The sequence below is a fragment of the Bacillus rossius genome (genome assembly GCF_032445375.1).
Source record: "Bacillus rossius redtenbacheri isolate Brsri chromosome 9 unlocalized genomic scaffold, Brsri_v3 Brsri_v3_scf9_2, whole genome shotgun sequence".
Classification (NCBI taxonomy): Eukaryota; Metazoa; Arthropoda; class Insecta; order Phasmatodea; family Bacillidae; genus Bacillus; species Bacillus rossius.
This window is the reverse complement of record NW_026962013.1, coordinates 8,142,582-8,169,975: the sequence shown is the minus strand read 5'-3', so window position 1 is coordinate 8,169,975 and position 27,394 is coordinate 8,142,582. Positions and strand designations below refer to the sequence as shown.

The following is a 27,394-nucleotide window of genomic DNA, read 5'->3' as shown; positions in this document are numbered from 1 at the left end:
GTTTTACACGAATAAACGTTAAATTTGGATTAAACATATTCATCTGTAACACGCAGATTTTAATAAAAAAAACTTGTAATAATTGATTGCTGAAGTATTTGTAGTGTATAGGTGATCGCCAAAAAAACAAACACGTATTTACAGTCTTTGTTTTTTTAACTTGGATCTTGGCAATAACGCGGTATTTTTTCTGTCGCATCGCGTCATTTTGTGTTTAACCGTCGCGCTGCTGGGACTCCAGCATGACAGGTTGAGTTACAGTTTGGCGTTGAAACAACTTCACGTTGGTCGTCAAGTGTTCGTGAAACAAACATCCGTGTGATGCTTCGCAAACGACAGCTGGGTAATCGGCGCAACTGGTACCACAACATGGCGTACTCAATCATCGGCAACAACAACCATTTTGCACGTGCATAGCTACACACCTGGAGCCAATAAGCAGTTAGGGCGGTATTCCAAGACGTTTGAGTAAGGTAGCGAATATGCACTGCCTTGTTGGGCAACTGCCGTACCTTAACTCTCGAGTGATATTCCAAAACGTGTCCTAACTGAACCCCTGTGAGGTATCAGATCGGCAGCCGTTTTAATAAACGAGGACTTGTGCGAGGCTATAAACAGTTGTACTTCGTGGAATCCATCGTAATTTTAGCTTATTTTTTAAAACTATGGAATTATAATGTGAAATAAAATATTTAATTTTGGTTGTACAAGAATAAACGATGAATTTTTGGCCGTATTTATGTTTGCTGTTTTTTAAGATATTAGGGGGGAAATTGTAATCGTAAAAGTTCCGTTAAAGTTCATTAAAAAGGAAAAAATATATATACAGTTATGGATCAAATAGGCAACAGAAAGGACACCAAAAATCAGTGCCCTAAAAATAAGGGACTGGCCGTGTCCTATCGTGCACTTGGAATATGGTTAGGGTACAGGTATTGCATATTCAACACCTAAACCCTTATTTTTGTGTCTTGGAATACGGCCCTTAGTGACTTGGCCACTGAAAGCCTTCGATATAAAATAAATGTATGTGAAACATAAAAAAAAAGTACTTCTATAACGGAGACTAGGTGGGCAGCCGAGGAAGAAATGTAAGGAAGGCTGTAAGTAACTCAGCAAACCTCCATCTTCCTCTTGTCACACCACCATTCATCCTCATTCACCCTGTTCTATTCTTCTCCTCTCTCCTGCGCTCCTTCAGCTGTCTGCCCTTCCCGCCACTCTTTAGTTTTCATTCGTAAGTAAGTGAATGAATTGGCGAAGACGCACCGAGGTAAAAAACAAGCAATGATGAGATTTATTTTGGTGGTGGCTGTACGTCACGTGAACAGCGGTACTCACTGACAACAGATGAACACAGCGTAGAGGAATCAAGGAAGGTATTTGACGCGACCTGTTGAAAGTAACAACTCCAGTATTTGTTTGGAAAGATGTTATAAAAGCATGGCTTGGTCGGTAGCAGCACCCGGGTACTCCCAAATGGGGCGCTGTCATAACTTAGAAACACACAACTTAGAAACACACAACTTAGAAACACACAACTTAGAAACACACAACTTAGAAACACACAACTTAGAAACACACAACTTAGAAACACACAACTTAGAAACACACAACTTAGAAACACACAACTTAGAAACACACAACTTAGAAACACACAACTTAGAACTTTCTCAGTTATGGCAGTTCTAAGTTATAACTTTCTACATTATGACGTTTCTAAGTTGTGTGGTTCTGCATTGCGTGTTTCTAAGTTACGTATTTCTAAGTTATGATCTTTCTAAGTTTCTGTGTGTTTCTAAGTTGTGTGTTTCTAAGTTACGTAGATTTTTCCAAGTTTTCTAAGTTATGAAAGTTCTAATTTGTGACTTTCTAAGTTATGTGGTGTTCCCCTCCCAAATGTGAGCCGAAGATTTTACCAAGTGACTAAGCTAAGTAAATCAAGGGGAAAAAAACCGTAAACATGTTACTTATAAATGCGATGAAAGTGGCAATGAAGAATGAAATGACTGAAGACTAAAGTAACCACGTGTAAAAAGAAATGATTAATTTAGTACACAAGAAGTTATCTCAAGAAAAGGTAAAACAAAAGCAGTTCGTAAAGAACGCAAGTGAGGAAAGAAAGGAGTAAGTAAATACGTTGTAAATAAACAGGTCGACATACTAATAAAGAGCTAAAATAAGTGAAACATTAACAAATAGGTTAGTAGTAATGGAAATATCCCAATTAATAAGTGAATAATTAACTTACTGACTAATGAAGCAATAAAACTAAAGTTTTTATAAATTACCTTAAAAGTGTAAGGTAAGTAACTAAAAAAAAGTAAATATAATCGGTTATGTTTGGTGTTCAATTTTACAATGGAATAACATTCACAAAACTGACATCTGTATCATCATTGCATGAAACAAAAAAAAATTCAAATATAATAACGAATGAAAATCATTAGCAATTTCCATGCTCCACTTTAAAAAATCTTACGGCCATATTATTAAAAATGGACGAATTTTACTTCAGACAACGTCCTGTACCAGAAACAAATGCTGTAATTCAAGTTTATGTATATATTTTTCTTTACTCATGGCCTTCTGTGTTGCAGCGACCTTGCAACCTCAACTACAGGATGACCTTTACAACCAAAAAAATGTCTCCGACCCACCAACCTTTCCCCCATGTACGTAGTCACGCGCTGTAAGAATGCCAAAAGTCAAGCATCTAGCCACCTGGGACTAAAGTTTCCGTGGCAGCAGTCTCTTTGTTTTACGTTCCAGGCGTAGCTGACCGAGTCACATTCGAAACGTGTAAGAAAGCAGTTCAAACTTTAACTTTTTTCGTTGCGAACTAAGTAGATCTCATTAGCTCCACCTGAATAAAATATTTAAGGAGGTCTTTGTCTACTATAAGACTGCCAGTATGCTGGAAGGAGAATTAAACTGTTAAAAAAAATCAGTTACCTTAGTAAAAATGGTTGACTTAAGATTGTTATGAACAATCTAGATCCACGCAATAGAAATACACAATAACTTCACAGTCATTAAACGGAACTCTTTCAGCAAAACCAATTCCTACACGCCCGTCGTAAATAAAAATTTAGTTTTTCTTATCGCAAGAATAGAAAACCACAGTTAATCACAACAAATTAAAAGTAGCTTATTGCGATCACTCAGAAGGAGAAAATATCTACAGCAACGGCTGGAACTGAACGAAGAATTTCCCCTAACTTTATATGGTATACTTTGTGGGAGACAAACTAAGAAATAATTCTAAAATACGAAGATGCCAGAAGTGCAACCAAAAAATTCGACCCCAGAACCACAGCAGCCGTGAAAACCAAATTTAGAGTTTTAAATATTTAAATTGTAAAGTATTGAGCTGTAAGCTTAACAATGTTACAGTCTCGTGAGATGGATTTTGGCACCTACTTAAAATATTGGCCAAAGCTTGCAAAACATGTTCTTTAAAACTAAATAAACTAAACAATCTCACTGGGGACATTCGAAGGCAATATTCGTTTCCTGTTAATTAAGATGTATAATATCTGATATCTGATTGTTCCATGTTCAGCCTCAACTTGCAGTAGGTACAACTGTCGTATTGTACAATATGGTCGACAGCGCATAAAATGTAAAATTAAAATCCTTTAGTTAACTATTACCCTATATGTAATTACACAAGTTATATATTCAGCAACATTCTCCCAAATGTTAAAGACAGGAAAGTGTTGAGAAATATCAAGACTAACAAGGTATGAAAGCTTTACAAACTTTAACGTTCGCACTATCAAGCGAGAATTTGGAACAAAAAAAATGTTAAAGCAGAAATTGATAAAGCCAAGATATTGAATATAATTTTTTTTTATTGCAAGATTATAATAAAATAAATAAGCTTGTATTTGTGCTGTCATACAGCACTCAAAAATTTCACACACACAAAATAGAAGTCAAATTACAGTACTGTAATATTCTGCACTTTACAGTTAACTTCCAGGCATGATATATACGATTTACAGATTACTGTCTTTGTTCTAGTTAGGTGTAATAAAATGTGTATTACAATTCAGTGTTTGAAAAAAAGTCTAGAAATACAGATAGCGACAAACACTTTTTGAGTGATGTATGATATATAGTTGTTTATGCGAGGTTAAGAAAAATATATTAAATAAAGACATGACAGAAAAAATAAGACATCCGCGACGCCAGAGGAACTGACCGATGTCGTTGAGGTGGTGCAGCAACGTGTAGCGTGGGCGCGCATGCAAGTAGTGCAGGCAAGCGTTCTGGGCGCGCTCCCGTGCCTTCCGCTCCATCTCGACGCGCTCCTGGGCGCTGGAGTCGGGCTCCAGCGCTGTGTACTGGTAGCGCCCGCCATGCCTGCAACACGACAGCAGGGCCGCTGCAAGTCACTGGCCGAAAACTTGGAGCGCGCGTAAACAAGCAGCTGTAGTTCCCCGAGACCTAAGAGTGCGCGCAAACAAGCAGCTGTAGTTCCCTGAGACCATTGAGCACGCGCAAACAAGCAGCTGTAGTTCCCCGAGACCTAAGAGCGCGCGCAAACAAGCAGCTGTAGTTCCCTGAGACCTTAGAGCGCGCGCAAACAAGCAGCTATAGTTCCCAGAGACCTAAGAGCGCGCGCAAACAAGCAGCTGTATTTCCCCGAGACCTAAGAGTGCGCGCAAACAAGCAGCTGTAGTTCCCTGAGACCTTAGAGCGCGCGCAAACAAGCAGCTATAGTTCCCAGAGACTTTGGAGCACGCGCAAACAAGCAGTCGTAGTTACCAGACACCTTAGAGCGCAAGCAAACAAGCAGCTGTAGTTCCCCGAGACCTAAGAGCGCGCGCAAACAAGCAGCTGTATTTCCCCGAGACTTAAGAGTGCGCGCAAACAAGCAGCTGTAGTTCCCTGAGACCATTGAGCACGCGCAAACAAGCAGCTATAGTTCCCAGAGACTTTGGAGCACGCGCAAACAAGCAGTCGTAGTTACCAGACACCTTAGAGCGCAAGCAAACAAGCAGCTGTAGTTCCCCGAGACCTAAGAGCGCGCGCAAACAAGCAGCTGTAGTTCCCCGAGACCTAAGAGCGCGCGCAAACAAGCAGCTGCAGTTCCCAGAGACCTTAGAGCGCACGCAAACAATCAGCTGTAGTTCCCTGAGACCTTTGAGCACGCGCAAAAAAGCAGCTTTAATTCCCCGAGACCTAAGAGCGCGCGCAAACAAGCAGCTGTATTTCCCCGAGACCTAAGAGTGCGCGCAAACAAGCAGCTGTAGTTCCCCGAGACCTAAGAGCGCGCGCAAACAAGCAGCTGTAGTTCCCTGAGACCTTTGAGCACGCGCAAACAAGCATCTGTAGTTCCAAGAGACCTTAGAGCGCACAAAAAGCAGCTGTAGTTCCCCCGAGTCCTTGAAGCGAGCGCAAACAAGAAGTTGTAGTTCCCAGAGACTTTAGAGCGTGCGCAAACAAGCATCTGTAGTTCCCTGAGACCTTTGAGCACGCGCAAACAAGCAGCTGTAGTTCCCTTAGACCTTTGGCCGCGCGCAAACAAGCAGTTGTAATTCCCCGAGACCTAAGAGCGCGCGCAAACAAGCAGCTGTAGTTCCCTGAGACCTTTGAGCACGCGCAAACAAGCAGCTGTAGTTCCCCCGAGACCTTGGAGTGCGCGAAAACAAGCAGCTGTAGTTCCCTGAGACCTTTGACCGCACGCAAACAAGCATCTGTAGTTCCCCGAGACATAAGAGCGCGCGCAAACAAGCAGCTGTAGTTCCCCGAGACCTAAGAGCGCGCGCACACAAGCAGCTGTAGTTCCCTGAGACCTTTGAGCACGCGCAAACAAGCAGTTGTAGTTCCCCGAGACCTAAGAGCGCGCACAAAAAGCAGCTGTAGTTCCCCGAGTCCTTGAAGCGAGCGCAAACAAGAAGCTGTAGTTCCCAGAGACCTAAGAGCGCGCGCAAAGAAGCAGCTATAGTTCCCTGAGACCTTTGAGCACGCGCAAACAAGCATCTGTAGTTCCAAGAGACCTTAGAGCGCACAAAAAGCAGCTGTAGTTCCCCGAGTCCTTGAAGCGAGCGCAAACAAGCAGCTGTAGTTCCCAGAGTCCTTGAAGCGAGCGCAAACAAGCAGCTGTAGTTCCCAGAGACTTTAGAGCACGCGCAAACAAGCAGCTGTAGTTCCCTGAGAGCTTTGAGCACGCGTAAACAAGCAGCTGTAGTTCCCTGAGACCTTTTACCACGCGCAAACAAGCATTTGTAGTTCCAAGAGACCTTAGAAAGCACAAAAAAGCAGCTGTAGTTCCCCGAGACCTTGTGGCGCGCGCAAAAAAGCAGCTGTAGTTCCCCGAGACCTTGTAGCGCGCGCAAACAAGCAGCTGTAGTTCTCCGAAACCTTGTGGCACGCGCAAAAAAGCAGCTGTAGTTCCCTGAGACCTTAGAGCGCGCAAACAAGCAGCTGTAGCTTCCACAGACCTTAGAGCGCTCGCAAACAAGCATCTGTAGCTCCCTGAGACCTTAGAGCGAGCGCAAACAAGCAGCTGTAGTTCCCCGAGACCTTAGAGCGAGCGCAAACAAGCAGCTGTAGTTTCCAGAGACCTTGGAGCGAGCGTAAACAAGAAGCTATAGTTCCCAGAGACCTTAGAGCGCGCGAAAACAAGCCACTGTAGTTCCCTTTGACATGTTAAATACCATATATTTGACTAACCTTGTTGACTAATAGGTTTCTGATAGAATGCTGAATTCAATTTTCACCCGATTGAGTTTGATTAGTTCATATTCAAAATGCCAAATTTTGTTGAAGACAGTGCTGTTTGTTGACATGTCGTAAGTCACCATTCTAACGCCAAATCAATTGTAGACGGACCTTATTTCCCTTCATCGACATACATGTGTTACATAAGCGAAAAAAAATACCAGGATAACAAATAATTGAAATTATTTATTACCACCTTCATAATTTTGTGCCAGAAAGCTCACAAGGGGTCAAAAGCATAACTACTGAGTCAGCAACAGAATGTAATTTAACATACAGGAGCAGTTATTTGATACTCTCAACAAACCTGACTGCTGTACTTATGTATGTAGTTTTTGGAAGGTCGTACGTATAGGAATTTGACTCGAACTGCAATTTTTTTTGTTTTATTGTGATTTATTATTCTATTTTATTCAGGGGCGAAATACAGGGAGGGGGGATAGGGTATTTTGCCCCTCCCCCTCTGAAACCTTGAAGTGGGGGCAAACAGGGGCAAAGAAAGTGCTGTACAAGTCGGATATGTTATTTCCACTAGCTGTGTAATCAATTTTTAGATAATAGCACCATTTTCCACCTTGAAATACAAATTTTCCTGGGGGAGGACCCCCGGACCCCCCGCTTCAATAGGGGGGATTGATGATTCTTTATAAAAAGGTATATTGCCCCCCCCCCCCTTTTGAAAATTTAGTTGTTGCGCCCCTGATTTTATTCATCGATGAGTTACACACAAAAAAATTATTTTAATTACTATGTTCTAAACATTTCATGCACTGTTTATACCAATATAAAATCTAATAGTTTGTTCACATATGACTACTCATTTATTATAATTCTTTCTACTACTACACATTAAAATCAATGCATATCACCAGCACCACCAGAAATACTAGATAGGTAATAACACAGCTCACACAACAGTAGACCACCACCAGCTAGTCTTTACATGTTCAAATATTCATTCCAATGTGGTTGCTTCAACATCACGATATAAAATGTTAATATTTTCTTCACAAATTTTCCACTTAATATTTCACACCACAAATACTAAATTCAAATACACCTTGTCACTACTTGTCAAATTAAGCACTTCCACCATGATGTAGGTTCATGAGAACAGGTCTCTCTTCTACGCCAATTCAAGTATCACACACGAGTCTGCACAATTCAGAGCCAACACCACCATTACCAATACCACCACCATAACCATCACCAACAAAAGTCTGCTGCATCAGAATACTCTATAGACTTATTAACTGCACGTTTGCGCAATTTGACTGGAAACCTGACAGTGCTGTCGCCTCTAAGAAATGCACAGCCATCATCCATCCAAACAGTACATTGCATTACTTAAGAAACCGAGACCCTCTTTCAATTACCGCGCCTGTAATGTTTTGAAACTAAACTAGCGCGATTGTTATTTCCGTTAAGAAGAGGCCACATTCGTAGACCCTGTTCACACCGGTCAAAGAGAGATCCAATAACTAGCGCACCTTTCTTAGGCCACATATTCACAGCGCTATTTAACTTAAGTCCTCACTGAAAAAAAAGTTGGCGAATTACACAAAGTATAGCAAGCAAGTAAAGAGAAGTTTGTTTTCATGTGGTGTTATGGTCCTCTGTGAAAAAAAACCCTACACGCTCGGAAAAGGAACATACGTGAACGAACTACATAGTGTTGACTTCGAGGTCGTTAGAGATCGAAGAGAAGCGAAGGAACCGAAGAGGTCAAGAGATGGCGGGGTAAATTGTAGTTTATAGAGAAATTGGTACCTACTTACGTATTAAAGTCACCGTAGCTACAGATTTTGCGGTTTTTAAGTGCCGCCAATCTACACCTAAATTTTTTTGCGACAAATCATGAAATAAAAAAACACTTTTATTTAAAATCAAAACACTTTAAAAATTATTCCTAAGCAACCATAATAGATATTTTATAGTTTTTTTTTTTTTAATGTAGCTAACCTTACCTAATCGACCATTCAAATTATTTGAATAAAGTTCATCAAAACAAACACACAAACATACATGGGTAAAAAAAATTTTTGGACGGCGGCAGCAACAATTCACAGGTAATTTAAAACATTTTAGGTGTAGATTGGCGGCACTTAAAAACCGCCAAAAATGTAGCTGCGATGGCGTTAATACCAGTAGCGGATCCAGAGGGGGGGCTAAGTGACTGAAGCCCCCTCCAAAAGCATCTGGGTCCACTATTGTTTTAGTGTTTGCCTTGATAAAGCCTAGCCTCAGCTGGGTCAATCCCCTCCCAAACCAAAATCCTAGATCCGCCACTGGTTAATACGTAAGTACCGAGAAGGTAAACACCGGTCGACGTGTCTTGGGTGTGAACAACCCGTGTTTCCCCACGCCAGGAGTGGAGCGCGGCGCACGACCTCAGGGGCGACAGCACGGGCGGGTGTACCCCGGCTGGACGGGGTCCCTGGCGGGCAGGTCGGCGTGGCCGTGCCGGCGCCCGGCCAGCCTCCCGACGAGGCAGCAGCCGCCGTCGTGGCGACAGCGGTCCCGCACGCAGCCGCCGCCGGGGGACCGGCGCGCCGACCTCCGGGAGCGACGCAACTCGCGCCGCGGCAGGCGGTCGTAGTCCACGCCGGCGCGCCGCTCGTTGAACACGTCGTGGCTGCTGGCCTCTGGCGGCGGCAGCAGCCAGCGAGCCAGGCCGAGCCACGACACCTCGCGTCTCTCCTGCTGCAGGCTCATGGGTCCGCCGTCTCCCGCTCCCGAGCCGGAGAGATTCCCGGTCGCGGCTTCTGGGAGGCGCGTCGTGAGCGGAACAAAGTGCGGTTAGGTTGAGCAAGCCACATCTTAACTGTAATGCACGCATTTCCAATGTAACTAACCCAACCGACGTTCTCTTTCCAAGAAGCCACGATTCTACCTGTGGGATGCAAGTCGAGAGTGAAACAAATTGCGGTTAGGTTGAGCAAGCCACATCTTAACTGTAATGCACGCATTTCCTATGTAACTTACCTAACCGATGTTCTCTTTCCAAGAAGCCACGATTCTACTTCTAGAATGCAAGTCGAGAGTGAAACACAGTGTGGTTAGGTTGAGAAAGCCATATCTTAACTGTAATGCACACATTTCCTATGTAACTAACCTAACCGATGTTCTCTTTTCAAGAAGCCACGATTCTATCTCTGGGATGCAAGTCGAGAGTGAAACAAAGTGTGGTTAGGTTAAGTACGTTGCATTCAACTGTAATGTACGTTGTTTGTGTGTGACTAACCTAACCAACTTTCTCTTTGGTTTACTATAACCTATTTTCAAAAAGCCACGGTTCTACTTCTGGGATGCAAGTCGAGAGTGAAACACAGTGTGGTTAGGTCAAGTAAGTTGCATTCAACTGTGATGTACGCAGTTTCTATGTGACTAACCTAACCGACTTTTTTTTTGGATTATTATAACGAACCTATTTCTAAGAAGCCACGATTCTAATCATTAACCAATTCTTGTATTCTGGGATTGAAGACACACACAGCCCACGTTCCTGCAGATATTAGTCTTTCTCTGAAGATGGCAACTGCTGCGCCTGCCGACGAAAGCCGGAAGCCAACATAGTTTTTTAAAACCACAGCAGGTACTCAGAGTAAGAAATGTACACGTCATCGAGTAGTCACGGAAGTTTTTATTTAATTGTAAACTGTTGTTGCGGTGTTATTTCTCCGCCTCCCGCACGTTGGTGACAAACTGACTTAAGTTTTGAGAAAGTTTCAGGAACAAATAAGAGTTCCTCTTATCCTGTTTAAAGTGTTTTTTAATCAACCCCGTTGGTTATTTGCTGCTCACCCACATCTGAAAAGTGTTGCTCTACGGCAACTTAGCAGGTGCAGATAGTGTCGACATGAGGCGAAAGGGAAAATAGTATCTAAAAATTACCTTAGTCGAGATTAAGTTAGGTGCTCGTAGGAGAGAAAAGTAAAGAAAAGTAAATGCGTATGCGAACGTAAATATGTCACCGCTGGCTCAGCGAGTGTCGATACCCCAGTGTAACCTCTCGTTACATATGTAACACCAGCACAGCCAGTGTAACACACCCTCTCGCTAACAGTATGTTGCCCTGTATGACATCATCCCGATGCCCACTGCACGACGAACATAAGGCCACCACACACGATCAGTCCCGCTCCCAGTTTGAACTGATAGGGCCGAACTGACAGTTTCCACTGAATTGAGGCCCTCTGCACACACATACGATCAGTCCTGTGGTTGCTGTTGCTGTTGGCTGTATCGTTTCATCGTAGAATGTGGAAGTAACTTCGGATGCTGCAATTTAAGTTGCACTTTTAGTTCTAAAAAATAATAATAATAAAGAAACTTAAAGTGTACAAATAAACATGTCCGCCAAGACACTAGACTAATGGGCTAATTGTTTGGACAGACAGTTTGGACTGGCTAGACGCTGTCCCCACACACGGCAGTTCGGACTGAGGACTCTCGAGCCCAAAGTCGTTTTGATGGGAAGCCATCAGTTCGTCAGTAACTCAGTTCCGACCGATCAGTCCTCCGTCCTTGTTTCTCACACGGCAGTTCCGACTGGTAAGTCCGAAATGATCGTGTGCGGGGGCATTTAGAGCCTTGTTGATTGGAAGGGATGACACGTTGGATGAGCCAAAGACCGGCACACCTAGGAGTCAGGCCCGAGTTTATAAACTGCTCAAGCGACGTAAAAAATGCAAAAAGTTAATAACGATATTTTCAAATTCTAGTTTATAAATTAAGCAAGATGCAAAAATGCAAAGCAAACATTGATTAACTTTCAACTTTTGCATTTCTCTACAATTAAAGTGAGGTATTCAGAAAACTTAAAAAATGCCAAAATTACGTGTACAGAAGGCTACGATTTTATTTTTGATGTTTAAACATCTTGGCTCTCGGTATACGGCATTTGGTAGGAGTAATTTCGTGAAAATGGAACGGGAGTCGGGAGTCGATGTACGTAAGTGTCGGACAGAGATGGCGGACCTAAGTGTAGCGACATAAACACGTTCATAGTCATTTTCGTAAAAAAAAAAAAACAGGTTACATACAAATATAATGGTGTGCCAAAAGAAACTTTATGATAGTGAAACTACCCTGGAATATATTTATAATTATTGCGTGTTGAAGTTTTAGCTTGTATGTTGGTATACCAAGCTTTACAAAGTAGGCCTAACCTGCTTTTTAACACATCCTTCCTTTGTTCTAATTTTATGCCACAAGTGAATTTTATTTATTCTTTTCGACTCTTGGGATTAATTTGCATGTTTCCATTTATTATTTCAAACTTACTTGTTAAATAGTTTACATGAAAAATACTGTGCTTTCATAATTCTCGTTTTACAAATACTATATGATTTTTTTTTTATCGCCGACCATTGAGACATGTCACACGGCATGGAGTAGCAGAATGAAGTCAACTTTGCAAATATAACTTACCCACCCCATGTGCAACAAAGCATCGCAGCTGTTCCGAAAGTACCTGTACCGCATCAAGTGCACTAACTTTACTTTTTTTAAAGCTACCCTACCTACATCAGCGCACGAATCGCATAATAAATGTTCCGAAATTACCCGAAGTAATTACCATCTTGTTAAACAGAATTATAGTTAGGTTATATAAAGAGGAAAAAGTTTCACCGTTTTTCTCTAAAATGAATACTTTTCATATATTTATCACGCTAAGCCTTACTTTTTTAGAATTGTGCATTAAAGTTCGTCTCCTAGTTTCGTAATATACCCTACTTTATTTCCAAAACGAGAACACACGAATTTGCTCATTTCCGAGGTTAGATGTTAACACATTACTAAAGAGTACTAAAAGTCTTGCTCACCTTTTTTTATATGTGCATAACGTTTCCGTTTTCTCGAAGTAAAAGATAACTCTTTCAAATCAAATTATTGAGAATTACACCCGTTTTCTTGATAAACACGAATCATCAAGAGAAGCTACAGGTTGAGATTTTACTTTCTTTGGTTTCAAGATTTAACGTTGTATTGTTTGTGACGTTTGTAAACTTTCGTGCTACGTTAGCGACAGTTGTTTTATTCGGATGGCTGCTTGCCGTGTCTTTGAACGCTTGCGTTTCTTGTTGAGTTTATAAAACAGCCATTTTAAGGCTGCCATTCGGATATAATCCAGAAGTCGGCAGATGTGAAAAAAATGCGTTCGAATCGCCGAGATTCTGGTTGCACTCTCTCCAAGGCTGTACTTGCTGGGTCAAGGAGACGAGTTCCGCCGTCCTTTTCCCAGGGATTCCGCGCCGGTAGACGGGGCTTGGATTAGTCTACTCTGACGCGAACTCTAAGTCACCTAAAGCCAGGACGCAAATTCCAGACGTGAGCACAGATACGTCAGTTCACAGGAAATCCTTCACATTCAAGTTACTCGCAACTTGAGCGACCTCACATACGAAGGTTTCCCGCAAGACAATAAGCGCTTGCTTATTCCTGATTTAATTAATTAAGGGGGTGCCTCCCATTTCAGGTCAAGATGTAATATTTACAGCAATTAGAGATAAACGTGTAGACTTTTTCAATTGCTTAACTTCCACAAAATGAAAAAAATATATATACCGCGCATACTTTTTGCACAATTGACTGCCAAAGTTACATTTTTAACGTTTTTGGGATTGCACAAATGAGGAGAATTTAATTTATTACAGGACAGAATCTTTTTAGGTTTAACTGCAATGCCACTGGCTACTTCAAGAAACGGTTTTAATTTCTTTCAGAAAATATAAATTAATTTTACCTGGCATTTAAAAATTCTCAAATTTGTTACGATTTTGACAGACAAAAAACATGAAATGGGGTTTTGTTATAGAAATGCAAACCATATCATGAATTAGCCAGTGGCATTGCAGTTAAACCAAAAAAGGTTCAGTTCTGCAATAAATTAAGTTCTCCTTATTTGAACAACCCAAAAACGTTAAAAATGTTTCTTTGGCACCTAATTATGCAAAAAGTATGATCTGTATATATTTTTCATTTCGTGAAAGTTAAACAATTCCAAAAGTCTAAAAAGTTGATCAGTGATTAATATAAATACAAAATCATGACCTGAAATGGGAGGCACCCCCTTAAAGACTAGCAAAACAGTTGTTATTGTCGTCATTGTTTTAGGCTATTTTCAGCGAAGATATTTTTGCCTAAATATTGGGGTATGGTGAATTTAGGGGCTCGCCGTTTTTGTGTGTTACGTAATATCATTGCGCGTGATGTGATGACACATGAAGCTCGTAATTAGTTGATTGAATGCTGAAGAACATCATTTAGAGCGCGCTAATTCAATTTTCTGCGCGCTATGTTTTAATTACGAGCGTTCTTCCACACCAGCTACCAACCAATGGGATTTAATTTCAGCAGACGGTGCAGAGTGTTGTTCCGCTAGAAATAGCCAGTTTTTTTTTTTGCGAACAGTTTAGGGCATGTTTTTTTTTAAACTTTATAATCTAACTTGAGTCTGAATCGACGTGATTGACGAGTTAACCAGCCCCTTGTCTCTTCTTGCCGTTGCGTCCGAACAAACTCAATGTAAACTGGTGACTGATAAACTCTCTGCTTGCTTCATTTCCAGCAAGTAAAGTACAACACAGGTCTACTTTTTGCGCTACTCGTTTGCTATTGGTGTCCTGCCGAAGGAATGGAAAATGCTGGCACCACATCACGACGGACTCCACGCGAATAAAATTATTTCCCAGCCGCTTTCGTCCGACACATCTGTGACGTCAGCACAAATTTTCAGAGTAGAAATATTTCCTATTTTCATCACTTGACGGACATTATGGTTACTGAAAAAAGTGTCAGAGTTTAGTTTTAGAAATATGGCTATACTTGTGCATTTGAAATATTTTTATCATTAATATATTTTTAAGGTTTTTATCTACCATAATTTTATGTAAAATATATTTTAAATGTTGTTAACGCACATTGATATTTCGGACTGAATGTTGAATTTGAATTAAACATTATTCCTCTCACATGTCGATAAAAAAAATCTTGTGAACATTGATGGTGGAAAGAGAGAGAGAGAGAGAGAGTGTGTGTGTGCGCGTGGCGCGTATGGGAGCGTAGATGTTGATGAGAAAAAATCCATGTGAGCGAGTAACATCTAACTTCAGTAACGAGAAAAATGACGTGTTCTCATGTTGCAAATACACTTATAATACGAAACTCCGACACCAAATCTGCCAGAGCGTGATAAACCTACATAAACTTTGCTTTCCACTAAATTTCCGGACGCGAATCACACTTAGTTTCCGCACCCGCCACTAGAATTCGTAGTCCGAGCCGCTGCGTCGACTATCGAATCATTTGAAACGGCTCCGATAAAAGCGGAAAAAAAAAAAAAAAAAAATTGAAACAATATTTAACCTATGGTTTGTAATATATTTTTGACAAGATTTCTTTTTAAAAGATACTTACCAAATTGTTAAAAAAAAATTCATTAAAAAGTAAATACTATAAAGTTTCCCTTTGGCTTCGTGAACTTTGGTTCACGTCATCCGCCACAGATGGCAGCACCGTGGTTACACATTTCCGTTCCAAAGCGACCTCCGCCCCGTTCACGAAATTACTCCCACCAAAATCGTACACCGAGGGATGAGAAGTTAACACATCAAAAATTTGCTGTTAACATTTTTCTTTGTTTGTCGTGCGGGTGAAACACGCCCGTTCACGACGAAGCGACGTGTGGCCACGTCGCTGCTTCACTGTTGTACGTCTCGTCACATCGGGCACACGCTACACCAATCAGGAGACAGCTGTGCGTTTAGGAGGATGGAATGGGCCAAGACCCACTGCAGCATGGAACCATACAAGCATTTTGCCTGAAGAGCATTCGGGGGGGGGGGGGGGGGAAATTAAGGGGAAAACCCAAATCAGGACTTGGGTTACCTACTCGGTGCTCATGAATGAGTCATACCGGGTTGACCGGTCAGGCTGGGCTCACAATCGAAAAAAAAAAAAATAAATAACGGTAACATTAAGTCGTATGCACAAGGTCTGAACGCCATGTTTTCGAACATTTTGATTCACAACTACGCACAGAACGGTCACGAGGACATTTTTTTTTAATTTTTTTTTTTTTTTTTTAGGGGAATCGAGTAATGTTTGTATACATCAAGAAATTTCATTGACTAAAACCAAGAGTAAGTTTTTTAAAAAATTAACCGATTGCGCATAGGTCGCGCCTTAGGCCCTTCCTACAATGACACGGAAACGTAGAAGTATCACGTAAACAGAAACGGATCCCCCGAAACATTCCACTATCGCGTCTGCTGCTTTAACAATTAACGGAAACGTAAAAAAAAGCAACCAATGAGATTGCGTTTCAGGTTTGCGAAGTATTAACTTAATTATAGAATACCAGCTGCAGTACCCGGCGTTGCTGAACACAGGGTGATATATTGTCAGCGAGTTAAAGCAAAAATGGACAGCGCTATATGACAGTGTGGTGGACATAGAGAAATGACACACACGTGATCCGTCTCAGTTTCCGTGCCTTTGTATAACGGGCCTTTATTGTCAAAGGCCACCAAGGCCTTATAACGATAAATGGCAATAGTATAAAAACTACGTATGATTTTCGAACACTAAAGAACAACAGTTGCATACTCACGAAAACGCAAAGGGAATGCGGGAACTCAATACGCGAGTCCCACCACAGCAACAAACACCGCGCACACTGCCTTGTCCGTCCAGCTCGGCAGCGCGCGATGCAATTTTCGCTCCTCGTCAATGTCCGTAAGTACTCGGCCCTCAACCTGTCTGCAACATTCTTCTTCTTCTTCTTCCTTGATTGTTATGGCCTTGGGTGGTACCCGTGCAGCCAGAAATGAACAAAATTGAGGGGAAAAAGATGCATTTCACACATGAATTACACAAAACATGGCCGTATGAGAAAACTCGGCCACAGCCATTCTCTCGACGTCTGGAAATACCTTGCGTCCACTGTACGTGCCGTTTGACGTTCGCCGATTTACTGACGTCGTGACGAGGTGTCACGCCTCGTCGCCGGACATCCTCTTCGGTTGGAAGCCGAAATAGAACTGATGAGCTGGGACTTGCTCCGCGTCGTATATTACCGTTGAAAACTAATGCGAAACTTGCGTTTTCACGACGCCATGTTGAAGTTAGATCTTGACACCATTTGAGAACAGAAATTGAAATACAGCGTAGTACACAGGCACAATAGGTTGACATAATACATATTCTCGATTGTATGGAGGAAATTTACCTTCTCTAATAAGGTTTTGAAAGAATTCGTCTCGATTTTTCATCAGCGGACATTGAAATAAAATGTGGTTGATGTCATGAGTAGCTGTCCCACATTCACAATCGGGAGAAGCTACAATATGTAACTTATATAAGTGACTCTTAAAGCAGCCATGATTTGATCGTAAGCGAATAAGTGTCGTGCAAAACGATCGTCCGTGGTGGTTAGAGAACCATGGGCTTTTTTGTAAGGAGGGTTGGAGTAATTTGTACGACCTGGATATTTCGATTCTTTCCCACTCCAGAGACCAGAGCGTCCGCATTTCCTGGTAAAGTTCCCGAAACATGACTTCCACAATAGGGGTAGCGACGGGAATTCCTTTTGTGGCGGCCATTTTGGCCATGTTATCAACCATGTCGTTATGTTCAATCCCCATGTGGCTCGGTATCCATGTAAATGATATATGTATACCCTGTCGTGACACCTGTCTGCAACACTATGCGCCGTCAAGCTCCGCTGTTTTGCTGACGTGCCTGGCGAGGAGATATCGAATCTAACCTTACGCGATAACTGTCATCGACTGAACCCAATCGATCTTAACATGAGGTTTGTAGACTTATCACGGGTGTGTGTGGCACAAACAAAAATGTTGTAGACAAAAGTTTCGTGCCTGCGCATTATATACAGAAGAATATGTGATACGCTTTTTTTAAAATAATTTTTTGAAATAATTTGGATGGCCAGCAACTTCTGCTAACAACCACCTAATTATTGTTATCTTTATATTTATTGTTATTTACTTATACTCCACTATTTGACCGTAAAAGAATTTGATTACCTTTTTTTTTTAGAAATTTTAGATTATTCCTAAAAAAAATATTCAGCTATCCACGCTGCACTAATGACACAGTAAAGAAATATCCAAAACCTTCTACGACGGCAGTTTCTTAGAAAGACTAACGCATTTTGAAATTTTTGTCAGTGGCCTCCGGGAGGGTCATAAGGCCATGAGCACGTAGTTATTGAAGTGATAAAAGGGGAGTTGTCTGTAAAATCTGTTTACGGACGATAATTATACGTGATAACGTCATAATAAAACATTGATGTATAGTTGCGTACATTTAAAATTTCAAATATTATTTACAGTTTTTGCAAATTTAATTTGAACAATTTGTTTAAATATAATCACGAACAATTAGTTAAAAATCCCGCCTTAACCTGTTTGATATTATAGAAGATTTTCTCGCACGGTGGTTGGCCGGTTCTTGCACGCTCGGCTCAGGCGGAAAGTGACAATGAGACATGCTTTTTCGTGCGTGCAGCCTGCGTACATCGATTTATAAGACGTTATCACGTCAAAAAAAAATTGAGACAATTATGTAAAAGAGACGTCAAAATTGTTCAGACAACAGTCTCATAAATCTCATGTTTAGCCAGAAGGACGTCTAAATATGTGGATTAAACAACAAAATAATTTTAAAACTAAGTGTAGGTTCTATGTTAAATTCGAGGCTCTAACATTTAATTACACCTTTATGTTCACGTAATTTTACATCGAAAATTACCTTTGACGCAAGACTTGTATTCAATTCTCCCCCCAACCCCCTTCCTAACCGGTCGAGCCGAGAATAAACTGCGGGCTGGACGAAAATACACAGAATCCTTAGGTACAGCGTAACTTATGTTCTAGGTTAACAAAGTCTGGGAAACTTACAAGTAGGTAGAGTATCAAAGAAATTATCCATGTATTGAATGCCTTATCAAATTGTGGCTGTAAAATTACTGTTCTTATTTTTTTTTCCGTGTAAATAGAATAAAATAGTTTCCAGATATGGTTAGTAACAAAAAAGGGGGTTGTCTGTAAAGTCGGTTTACGGACGATAATTTTACGTAATAACGTCATAAAAAAACATTGATGAAAAATTGCATACTTTTTAATTTTCAAATATTATTTACAGTTTTTGCAAATTTAATTTAAATAACACAAGCCGAACGCTTAGGCCGATCGTGCCTCTCTATCACTTGTTCCGCGCTCTCGCTTGCACGCTCGGCTCAGGCGGAACGTGACAATGAGTCATGCGTTCATTGATTTATAAGACGTTATCACGTCAAAAAAATATATTCGTGGTAAATGACAATACTTGTGTTAAGCTTTTCGTTTGTCGAGTATTTCAATCCATTTTATTTCAGTAGAACTATATATATATATATATATATATATATATATATACATACATACATATATATATATATATATATATATATATATATATATATGGGAGTGTTTCAAGTTTAATGTGCCTCGAAAAAGTCAAATCGATGGTTGTTCCAATCGAGTGGAAGAGAGATAGATGCGGCGCAAGCGTACAATGAGCGTAACGGGACAATGTGCGCAACGGGACAAAGATTCATCCTTTTTCGTGCGTGCAGCCGGCGTTCATCGATTTATTAGACGCAGTCACGTCAAAAAATGAGTTTACATCTAATTGATTCATGTAATTTAACTCTAGAGCTACCCATGATTAAGGTCGATATTCTCAGACACAAAAAATAAGCGTTTAGGTGTTGAATATGCTACACCTGTACCCTAGCCGTATTCCTAGTGAACGATAGGAACCGACCAGTACCTTATTTTTAGAGAACGGATTGTTGTGTCCTATCCGTTGCCTATCCGTTTCCCGAATTCCGTGCATTCGCAGAGCTCAACTTTTCGTTGATTTCGTCCAGATGGCGGACACGCGTCTGGCGTCATTAACTCGTGTATACGTATAAATATAAATAAATATATATATTTAAATATACGTAAGTATTCGTATAAATATATATTTATTTATTTATTTATCGTGTATACGTATAAATATAAATACAAATATAAATATTTAAATATACGTAAGTATACGTATAAATATATATATATATTTATTTATATTTATACGTATACTTACGTATATATATATATATATATTTATATTTATATTTATACGTATACACGAGTTAATGACGCCAGACGCGTGTCCGCCATCTGGACGAAATCAACGAAAAGTTGAGCTCTGCGAATGCACGGAATTCGGGAAACGGATAGGCAACGGATAGGACACAACAATCCGTTCTCTAAAAATAAGGTACTGGTCGGTTCCTATCGTTCACTAGGAACACGGTTAGGGTACAGGTGTAGCATTATCAACACCTAAACGCTTATTTTTTGTGTCTGAGAATGTCGACCTTAATCATGGGTAGCGCTAGAGTTAAATTACATGAATCAATTAGATGTAAACTCATTTTTTGACGTGACTGCGTCTAATAAATCGATGTACGCCGGCTGCACGCATGAAAAAGGATTAATCTTTGTCCCGTTGCGCACAGTGTCCCGTTACGCTCATTGTACGCTTGCGCCGCATCTATCTCTCTTCCACTCGATTGGAACAACCATCGATTTGACTTTTTCGAGGCACATTAAACTTGAAACACTCCCATTCGTTTCCTACTTTTCCTATCATCGTCCTATCCTTTACAGAATAACACAGATTGGAAGAAGTTAAATAGCAAACACGCATAAAAGTTATAGTTAAAATAATATCTTCGTTAAAGTAACAAACATATTTGAATTAATGGGTGCAAATAAAAGTAAATTTATCAATTAAATTGTAGATTTCATTACACTCCTTCTTTGTATCCATACAAAATAGTGATAATTCAATAAAAATTATTCAATTTTATTCATAAAAGTATGCAATCATTTCATTAATGTTATGTTATGACGTTGTCACGTTAAACTATCGTCCGTAAACCGATTTTACAGACAACCAATTGTTTTCTTCAAATAATCGTGAATATACTTTATAATATTGCATCGAAGAAAGTAACTTGAAAATGCTAAGTAACCGAGAAACTACACCTCGCAACAAGTTCCGTACCGTAAAGAGAACGTAATGGTGCTAATGAAGCTCGTTAGCAATTCAGAACGTCAGTAACGACAAGAAAGTACGTAGAAAGTGGGAGCAACATACGGTCTGAGTAATTATTCAGCGTGAATAAAGCTGTTGAAAAGGTCCCGTAGAAGTTTAAACATGCGCAGTTATTCTAGCAAATCAAAAGTTTCTTTTACTTTTGACAGTAATTACGAAAAGTATTTATAATAAAAAAAGTAACATAAAATGAGCACACGTAGCACGCTTAAAAATAATTCATAGAGTTACATAAAGTTTTAAGGACATTTGAATATGATAACAAATTTCGGATGGGATTTCTGGCTATATATTCCATGAGTATTGCTATGTAATAAAAAAAAAATGAGTAAGACATTTTAGTGGAACAATTTTATTTTAGCATAGTTGAGTGTGTTTGCAAAGCCAAACTTATCAAAACTAAAGTTTAACGTAAACAATATTTTATGTTGAAAAATGTTACTGTATAGTCATGGGGAGCATAAAGCCTGACCATAGACGTGAAGTTGTAGCGTCATAATGAAAATACAGACTTTTCTGTTTTGTTTTTGTACACAAGAAAGCATTGAGTGGATTCTATGATCGCCATATTGTTAAGAACAATTTTCCGGTCGTCGCCTTGCAACGATGAGGGTTTTTTTTTTTTGCTAGTACATTATCCACCTGGACTCTGTAGTAGTTTTTATGTTGGTAATCTATGGTTTCTTATTTGATATGGCAACGCACACGGTTACCAAAAATCACGATAAAAACTTTTAAATCATTTTGAATTTAAGTAATTACGTAAAAAAAACATCAAAGAAAAACCTTGAAACCATTGAGACTAGGAAGTAAAATACTGAAAACAAATATTTCAGTGGTCGGTGAAACATAGTATCGTGTTTAACTAACAAAATAGTTCATTCAACAAATACGTACACTATTCAGTGGTTACCCTTTGCCTTTAGTGATTTATACAGTGACTGATTAAGTCACAAGTCTGAAGGTATTATAACGATACACACTACGCATGTTGGCTCTTAATCATCTACAGCTGTACGTGTTTCAGCGAAGCTTGAAGATTACAGCATGTCTCCGCATGTGTTAATAATCTGCCCGTTCATAAAAAAAAACCTTGGAACTCTCTATGTTGTCTAGAACGAATGATAGAAAACCATTTTTTTCCCTAGCACGGAGTCTATAATATAAAAAATATTGCGGTTCTAACAAAATTGTTTATAGTTTGTTTATAACCGCAGCATTTCCGCCATCACGCACAGGCTGCGCGCATTAAAAGTACAGAATTTTCCGTGCAAAGTTTAAAGGGGATTATTTCTCAGGAGTACAAATATTCCGAGACGATATAAAACTTTGAGACAATGAAATATTTTCTCTTTTCAACATTGAGCCGTCAGTTACACGAGAAATGCACAAGAACCCTTCTGTTTCTCACCCCCACCCCGTTCCCCCATCAGACGTCAAATCCAGTTACCAGCGATATTTGAAAACAAGCGGACTTTATTTCTGCTTGTCGAGTCTCTCTTGTAATTGCCTCCTTTCAATTTTACTTCCTCACATTAAAAAAAGAAAAGAGAAAAAAAAAGAGACGAAACACGCTGCTCTGACTGAAGTACCACCAGATTATTTTTCTTTACTCAAAAGTTTTAACCAGTTGAGTTTCGGAAAACAGTTTTGAAAGCACTGAAATTTTCTGAGTGTAATTATTATTTTTTGTTTCACATTAATAATAACTGTGCTATTTACATGCCACTAAAAAAATCACCCTATGCTTGAAAATGAGTATTAGTTATTTTTTTTAAAGTAGCAAGTAATATTCTTGCTTTATTAATAATCGTCTGCATTAAAATTTGAGGAATTTTATTATACATCTGTAAACTACGAGCTACGAAGAAAAACATAAAATGGCAGTTTATAGCATTATTTTAAATAACTTATGGGACAAATGGGGAGCAGACTAGTTAATTTTTGCACAAATACTCATGTGAATATATGTTGTTTTTTTTCTCAACAAAGTTTCAGCATCAACACCTCATTTGAAATTCGAGTTTGTGATTTTTAATTGAAATGCTTCTAAGTTTACTGTTATCACAAAATTGGTCAGCGATATGAGTTTAGCATTAATGGGGATTTGGCTCCAACATCTTGGAATTTTTCAATTATTCTCTGTAACTTCAATTTATCCAAATGTATGGCATGGCAGAGCATGAATGAAATGTTCCCGAAATTTCATGCTTCGTTTCATCCTGATGTTAATTAATGTGTAGTTTCCTAAATTATTTTGCTTCTAATAGGATTTGATTTTTTTAACAAACTTTTAAAGATATTCATAATATAACCAAATTTAATTTTTTATTAAAAATATATATTTTTAAAATTAAAAATTCCTTATTTGATGGTTTTTGTGAGCTTAAAAGCAAAATTCTGTCAGTCCCAGCATTCACTGAAAGCATGAAATCATGCGGTATACAGTTTTGTATTAACCGTTCGTACAGTAGCCTTCATCTTGATACTTTTTGATGTGTAAACACCTTAGCTCTCGGTATACAGTATTTGGTATGAGTAATTTGGTGAATGGAACGGAAGTTACGTGGAACGGAATTGTATAACCACGGTGTCGATGTCGTCAAGATGGTGCACCCACGTGTAGCAACACAAACCCGTATATAGTCACTTACGTGAACATTAAGGGACGTAACAAACGTATTTGTGTGCCAAATGACACTTTATGACAGTGAAACTACCCCGGAATATATTTTGTAAACTAAAAATAGTTATGGTAAAAAGTAATCATAAGTTTCAAAATACGTAAAAAAAAACTGGCATTAAAATGATGACAATACATATTCTCCTTCTATAGACTTAATAGACTCGGTAGCACAATGGTAGTGTCCAGAAATTTGGGAATTTGAAAAGCTAATATTTTATTTATCAGTTTATTTTTCACGATCGGTATTATTTCAAAGAATTTTATGTTAAATTACGTGTCCGTTTCCGTATTATATTTTTATTTGCAACATGAACAACATGAGACCACTTGAATTTGGTCGTTACCGAGGTTACATGTGTTTACACATCACTAGCCTACTTATAGTCTCGCTCACATTTTTTATTTTTATTTTTGCTATTTCATTTATAGTCAGGTTTTCTAAAAACAGTGAAAATAAAAACCCTGCCCTCCTTCATGTCTAGGCCATGATGAACTATACGGAATCTTCACTACAAATTGTGGGTTTATATTTCCAAAAACCAAGATGGCGGCTCCAATAGCGTTGACAGCTCAAAATTGAAAAATAAATTGGGGGGGGGGGGGATAATTCGGAACTCAACACCTCTTTCATGGGGGATAAATAAAAATTTAATCAGCAACAACAAGAATATCATTATGAAAAAAAGCTGAACACTAATTTCTGAGGATTAGTTAGAAATGTTCTAAACAACACTACCTCATTACTTGCTTGCGCAGATCCATTTAAAGTGAATGCTAACCCATTTGACATGATTTCACCTATAGTTCTTCTTGGTCATGTTTTAACACACAATAAGAAAAGTAAGAACACAATTTGTCCACTTCAGAAGAGAAGACAGCCGGATATCTGTAAATGGCCAACATGAGTGCTATTCTTTTTTGAACCAGCATCTTAATTTCCAGTGAGTTCCGAATCAAGTAACCTGCTTTAAAAAGCTGACGATGTTTATTGCATAACCTCGTTTCTGGAGCGTAACTTTGAAAGATAACTAGAAGTACTGTTCTAGATTTTTGTGTACATTTACTCCCACATTTTTTTCTTCTTCTTATTTACTCACCCCGGAGAAGTCGTAAATTTTTATGAGAGCTGGAGTTTGTTTTGTTAGGTTACAGGAGGGACCAGAGTCATTAGAAAACCACGCTCAGAAAATGTGGGAGAGAGGGGTGGGTGGAAAGGGGAGGTCGTTGCGGGGGAAAACAACACCCCCCAACCATCCCGTTCAATGTCTTACCTGCCACCATAGCGCACAAGGCAGCCTGTCAAAATATTCATGAGGGTGAACTCTGGCTCAATCAAACCGCCCTGCGACTTGGGGTGGCTGGCTGCTCCCACGCGCTGCGCGCGCGACCTACACAGAACCAACAGAACACAAACACCGAGCTACAGTCGGCCCGCGCTAGCTCGCACCAAACCCGGCTGTGTCCTCATGCGCCCGGAGCATGCATGCCCTGTGTCCGCGCAACTTGCCGTCAGCTGCACCCGAATACAGGCCTGCCTGCATCCGTCAGCTGCGGATTAGCGTTTTATTTTGTCCGTCTATAATATTACTTCAGATTTTTGGCATAAGGTTTGTTTAAAAAGTTATAAGCATAATTTTATGATAAATCAAACGGAGACAAATAAAAACCTTAATAAAAATTCCCGATATAAGTACTTAAACTCATTATGAGTATTTTTAATTTTTGAGATACTTAAATTTTTTTTTTTTAATATTTCGATCGCTGACATTTACACCAGCCATTATTCTTAATTTTTTTTTATTGGTTGTTGTTATTTACGTTTTGCGGAATATAATGACTTAAAATGGCTACGTGCACATTTAAGTACGACCAACTGTCAACAGGTGATGCTAGCAATAACAGTAACCATCCATTATAAGTGCGTCCTCTATATTGAGGTTGCATTTGCTAAAGGATGTAAGGATGTTTGTGCCGCGGACGCATCAACATGTATTCGGATACAGCTGCGGTCTGTAATACGGGGGAGTTAGTCATGGCTTCAGTCGCTGCCGTGGCTGGCCAATCCCCGCACAGAGCACGCGATGTATTCGACTAATCCCCAAGCGTATATATATGCTTCGGCCTAAGACGCACCTAGGTCTCTCCCTAATCCGAACCCTTCCTAGAATATACATTTAGTTTCAGTTAGGTTAAGGGTGAAAAAAAAAAAATCAACTCCATACGTTACATGGGCTAAGGGCGAAATGCTCGGACTTTAAAACAAAATACTATCAGTTACCCGGGTTCTGGTCCCAGCCAAACCATCTTGTTTACGGTTTTCTTGTTTCCCAGAATCACAACTCAACGTGTTGAAAAATACTGTTCTCAGTAGGCAGGGGTTTTGCGATCTTTTATTACTAAATACTATTTTTTGAAGTCGGTTTCTTGTGGAAGGAAGTTTTTTTCTACTTCACGCGTTAAAATTATATATATATATATATATATATATATATATATATATATATATAAAAAGAAAATTATTTATTCCTAACTACACCAGACATCATGTGTTTAAATATAAGAACGTACATTACTTTGGACTTGAAATTGTTAATTTAGCTCCCCTCTCTCTTTAAATCCATACTTTAATAAAGTATTAATGGAATATTTGTATGTAATTTTCCAATCTCAAAAGAAATAATTAATGAGTAGTAGTCTAAACAATATAATGTTAGAATAAACAACTTAATTTGGGAGAAAAAAATTATCTGTTTGCATTGTGTGTTACATAATAACATGAGAAAAATTTAAAAAAAAAAAAAAAAAAAAAACCTCGAATCAGGCTGCGAAATTTAGAGATAAAAAATATCGAATTTGTAATTAAGTTATCTTTTACGGTAACGCATTATTTCAATTTACAACGATATTTGCATTATATAAGTGTTATTTATTAAAAAAAAGACAATACAAAGACTTCTTAATAATAGCATAGATGAAATGTTAAAAATCTGACCATATATATTTTTATAGACGAGAAAATTTTATTTTGTTTAAAGTCTTAACACGAACATTTGGTTTGCATAGCTTTTTATTTCACTTGTGCAAAGCATGGGAATTTTTAATGTTAGTATTATAGTATACATACATACATCCGTAATGTCATTAAGTATGTTATTTCCAGTAGATATCTTGAAAAAAAAATAACGTGCTGAGAGGACTGAAGGTTAAACAGGTTATATGAAGGCGAGAGCCGACGTTTATTTAACCCATGAACGAATGCTAGATAGACCCAACTACCTACTTACAGCTTGTACAAACTATAACAGACACTTGGGAAAAGGAAAACACGTATTATCTTTCTGTGTGGCGAGACGAGAGTATTTTTATTTATCTGTAACCTCCAGCGGTGTGATGTTCGCCTGGTATCAGGTAACGTTTGGAGACGTGCAATCCGCATGTTTGCGATACCTACCGCTTTATTTACGGTATACGTGTGTACATAAAAAAAAAAAAAAAACTCCTCTAGATTGCGGTTGGTTCATGCACAAAAAAAAAGAGTCATAAATAAAAATTAAACGGGAAGAAGCACCATTATCATCACGATCCGCTCTATATGATGCGGCTGTAGTATCAGGAGCACATCATATCTGTGGAGGTGTCGACTCCCGGCTGGGAAGTCTACGATTCACTCGTCCTTCTGGACATACCCGAATACTCACGTTGGCAAGCCATTTTTTCACAGACGAGAGAGCCAAACCCGAAGTTCCCCGAAGTTCATGCTCGCTTTTTTTTTTCCCGTACCACAACAGGTGTATT

General features: G+C 39.3%; 1 protein-coding gene across 3 annotated transcripts in view; it reads right to left on the bottom strand.

Annotated features, from left to right (window-relative positions):
• LOC134543064 (slowpoke-binding protein) overlaps positions 1 to 24,986 on the bottom strand; it is a 50,450-nt gene extending 25,464 nt beyond the window's left edge. The window contains exons 1-3 of one of the 3 annotated variants that reach the window (XM_063387795.1): positions 16,352 to 16,434; positions 9,155 to 9,500; positions 4,211 to 4,371 (exon numbers count right to left, since the gene is read on the bottom strand). In XM_063387795.1, the coding sequence (XP_063243865.1) occupies positions 4,211 to 4,371; positions 9,155 to 9,450 (457 nt within the window). In that variant the 5' untranslated portion in view covers positions 9,451 to 9,500; positions 16,352 to 16,434. Of the gene's footprint in view, positions 1 to 4,210; positions 4,372 to 9,154; positions 9,501 to 16,351; positions 16,447 to 24,870 lie in introns of those variants that run through there. The other 2 variants (XM_063387796.1, XM_063387798.1) reach the window with 2 other exon arrangements.
• Positions 24,987 to 27,394: the final 2,408 nt, after the last annotated feature.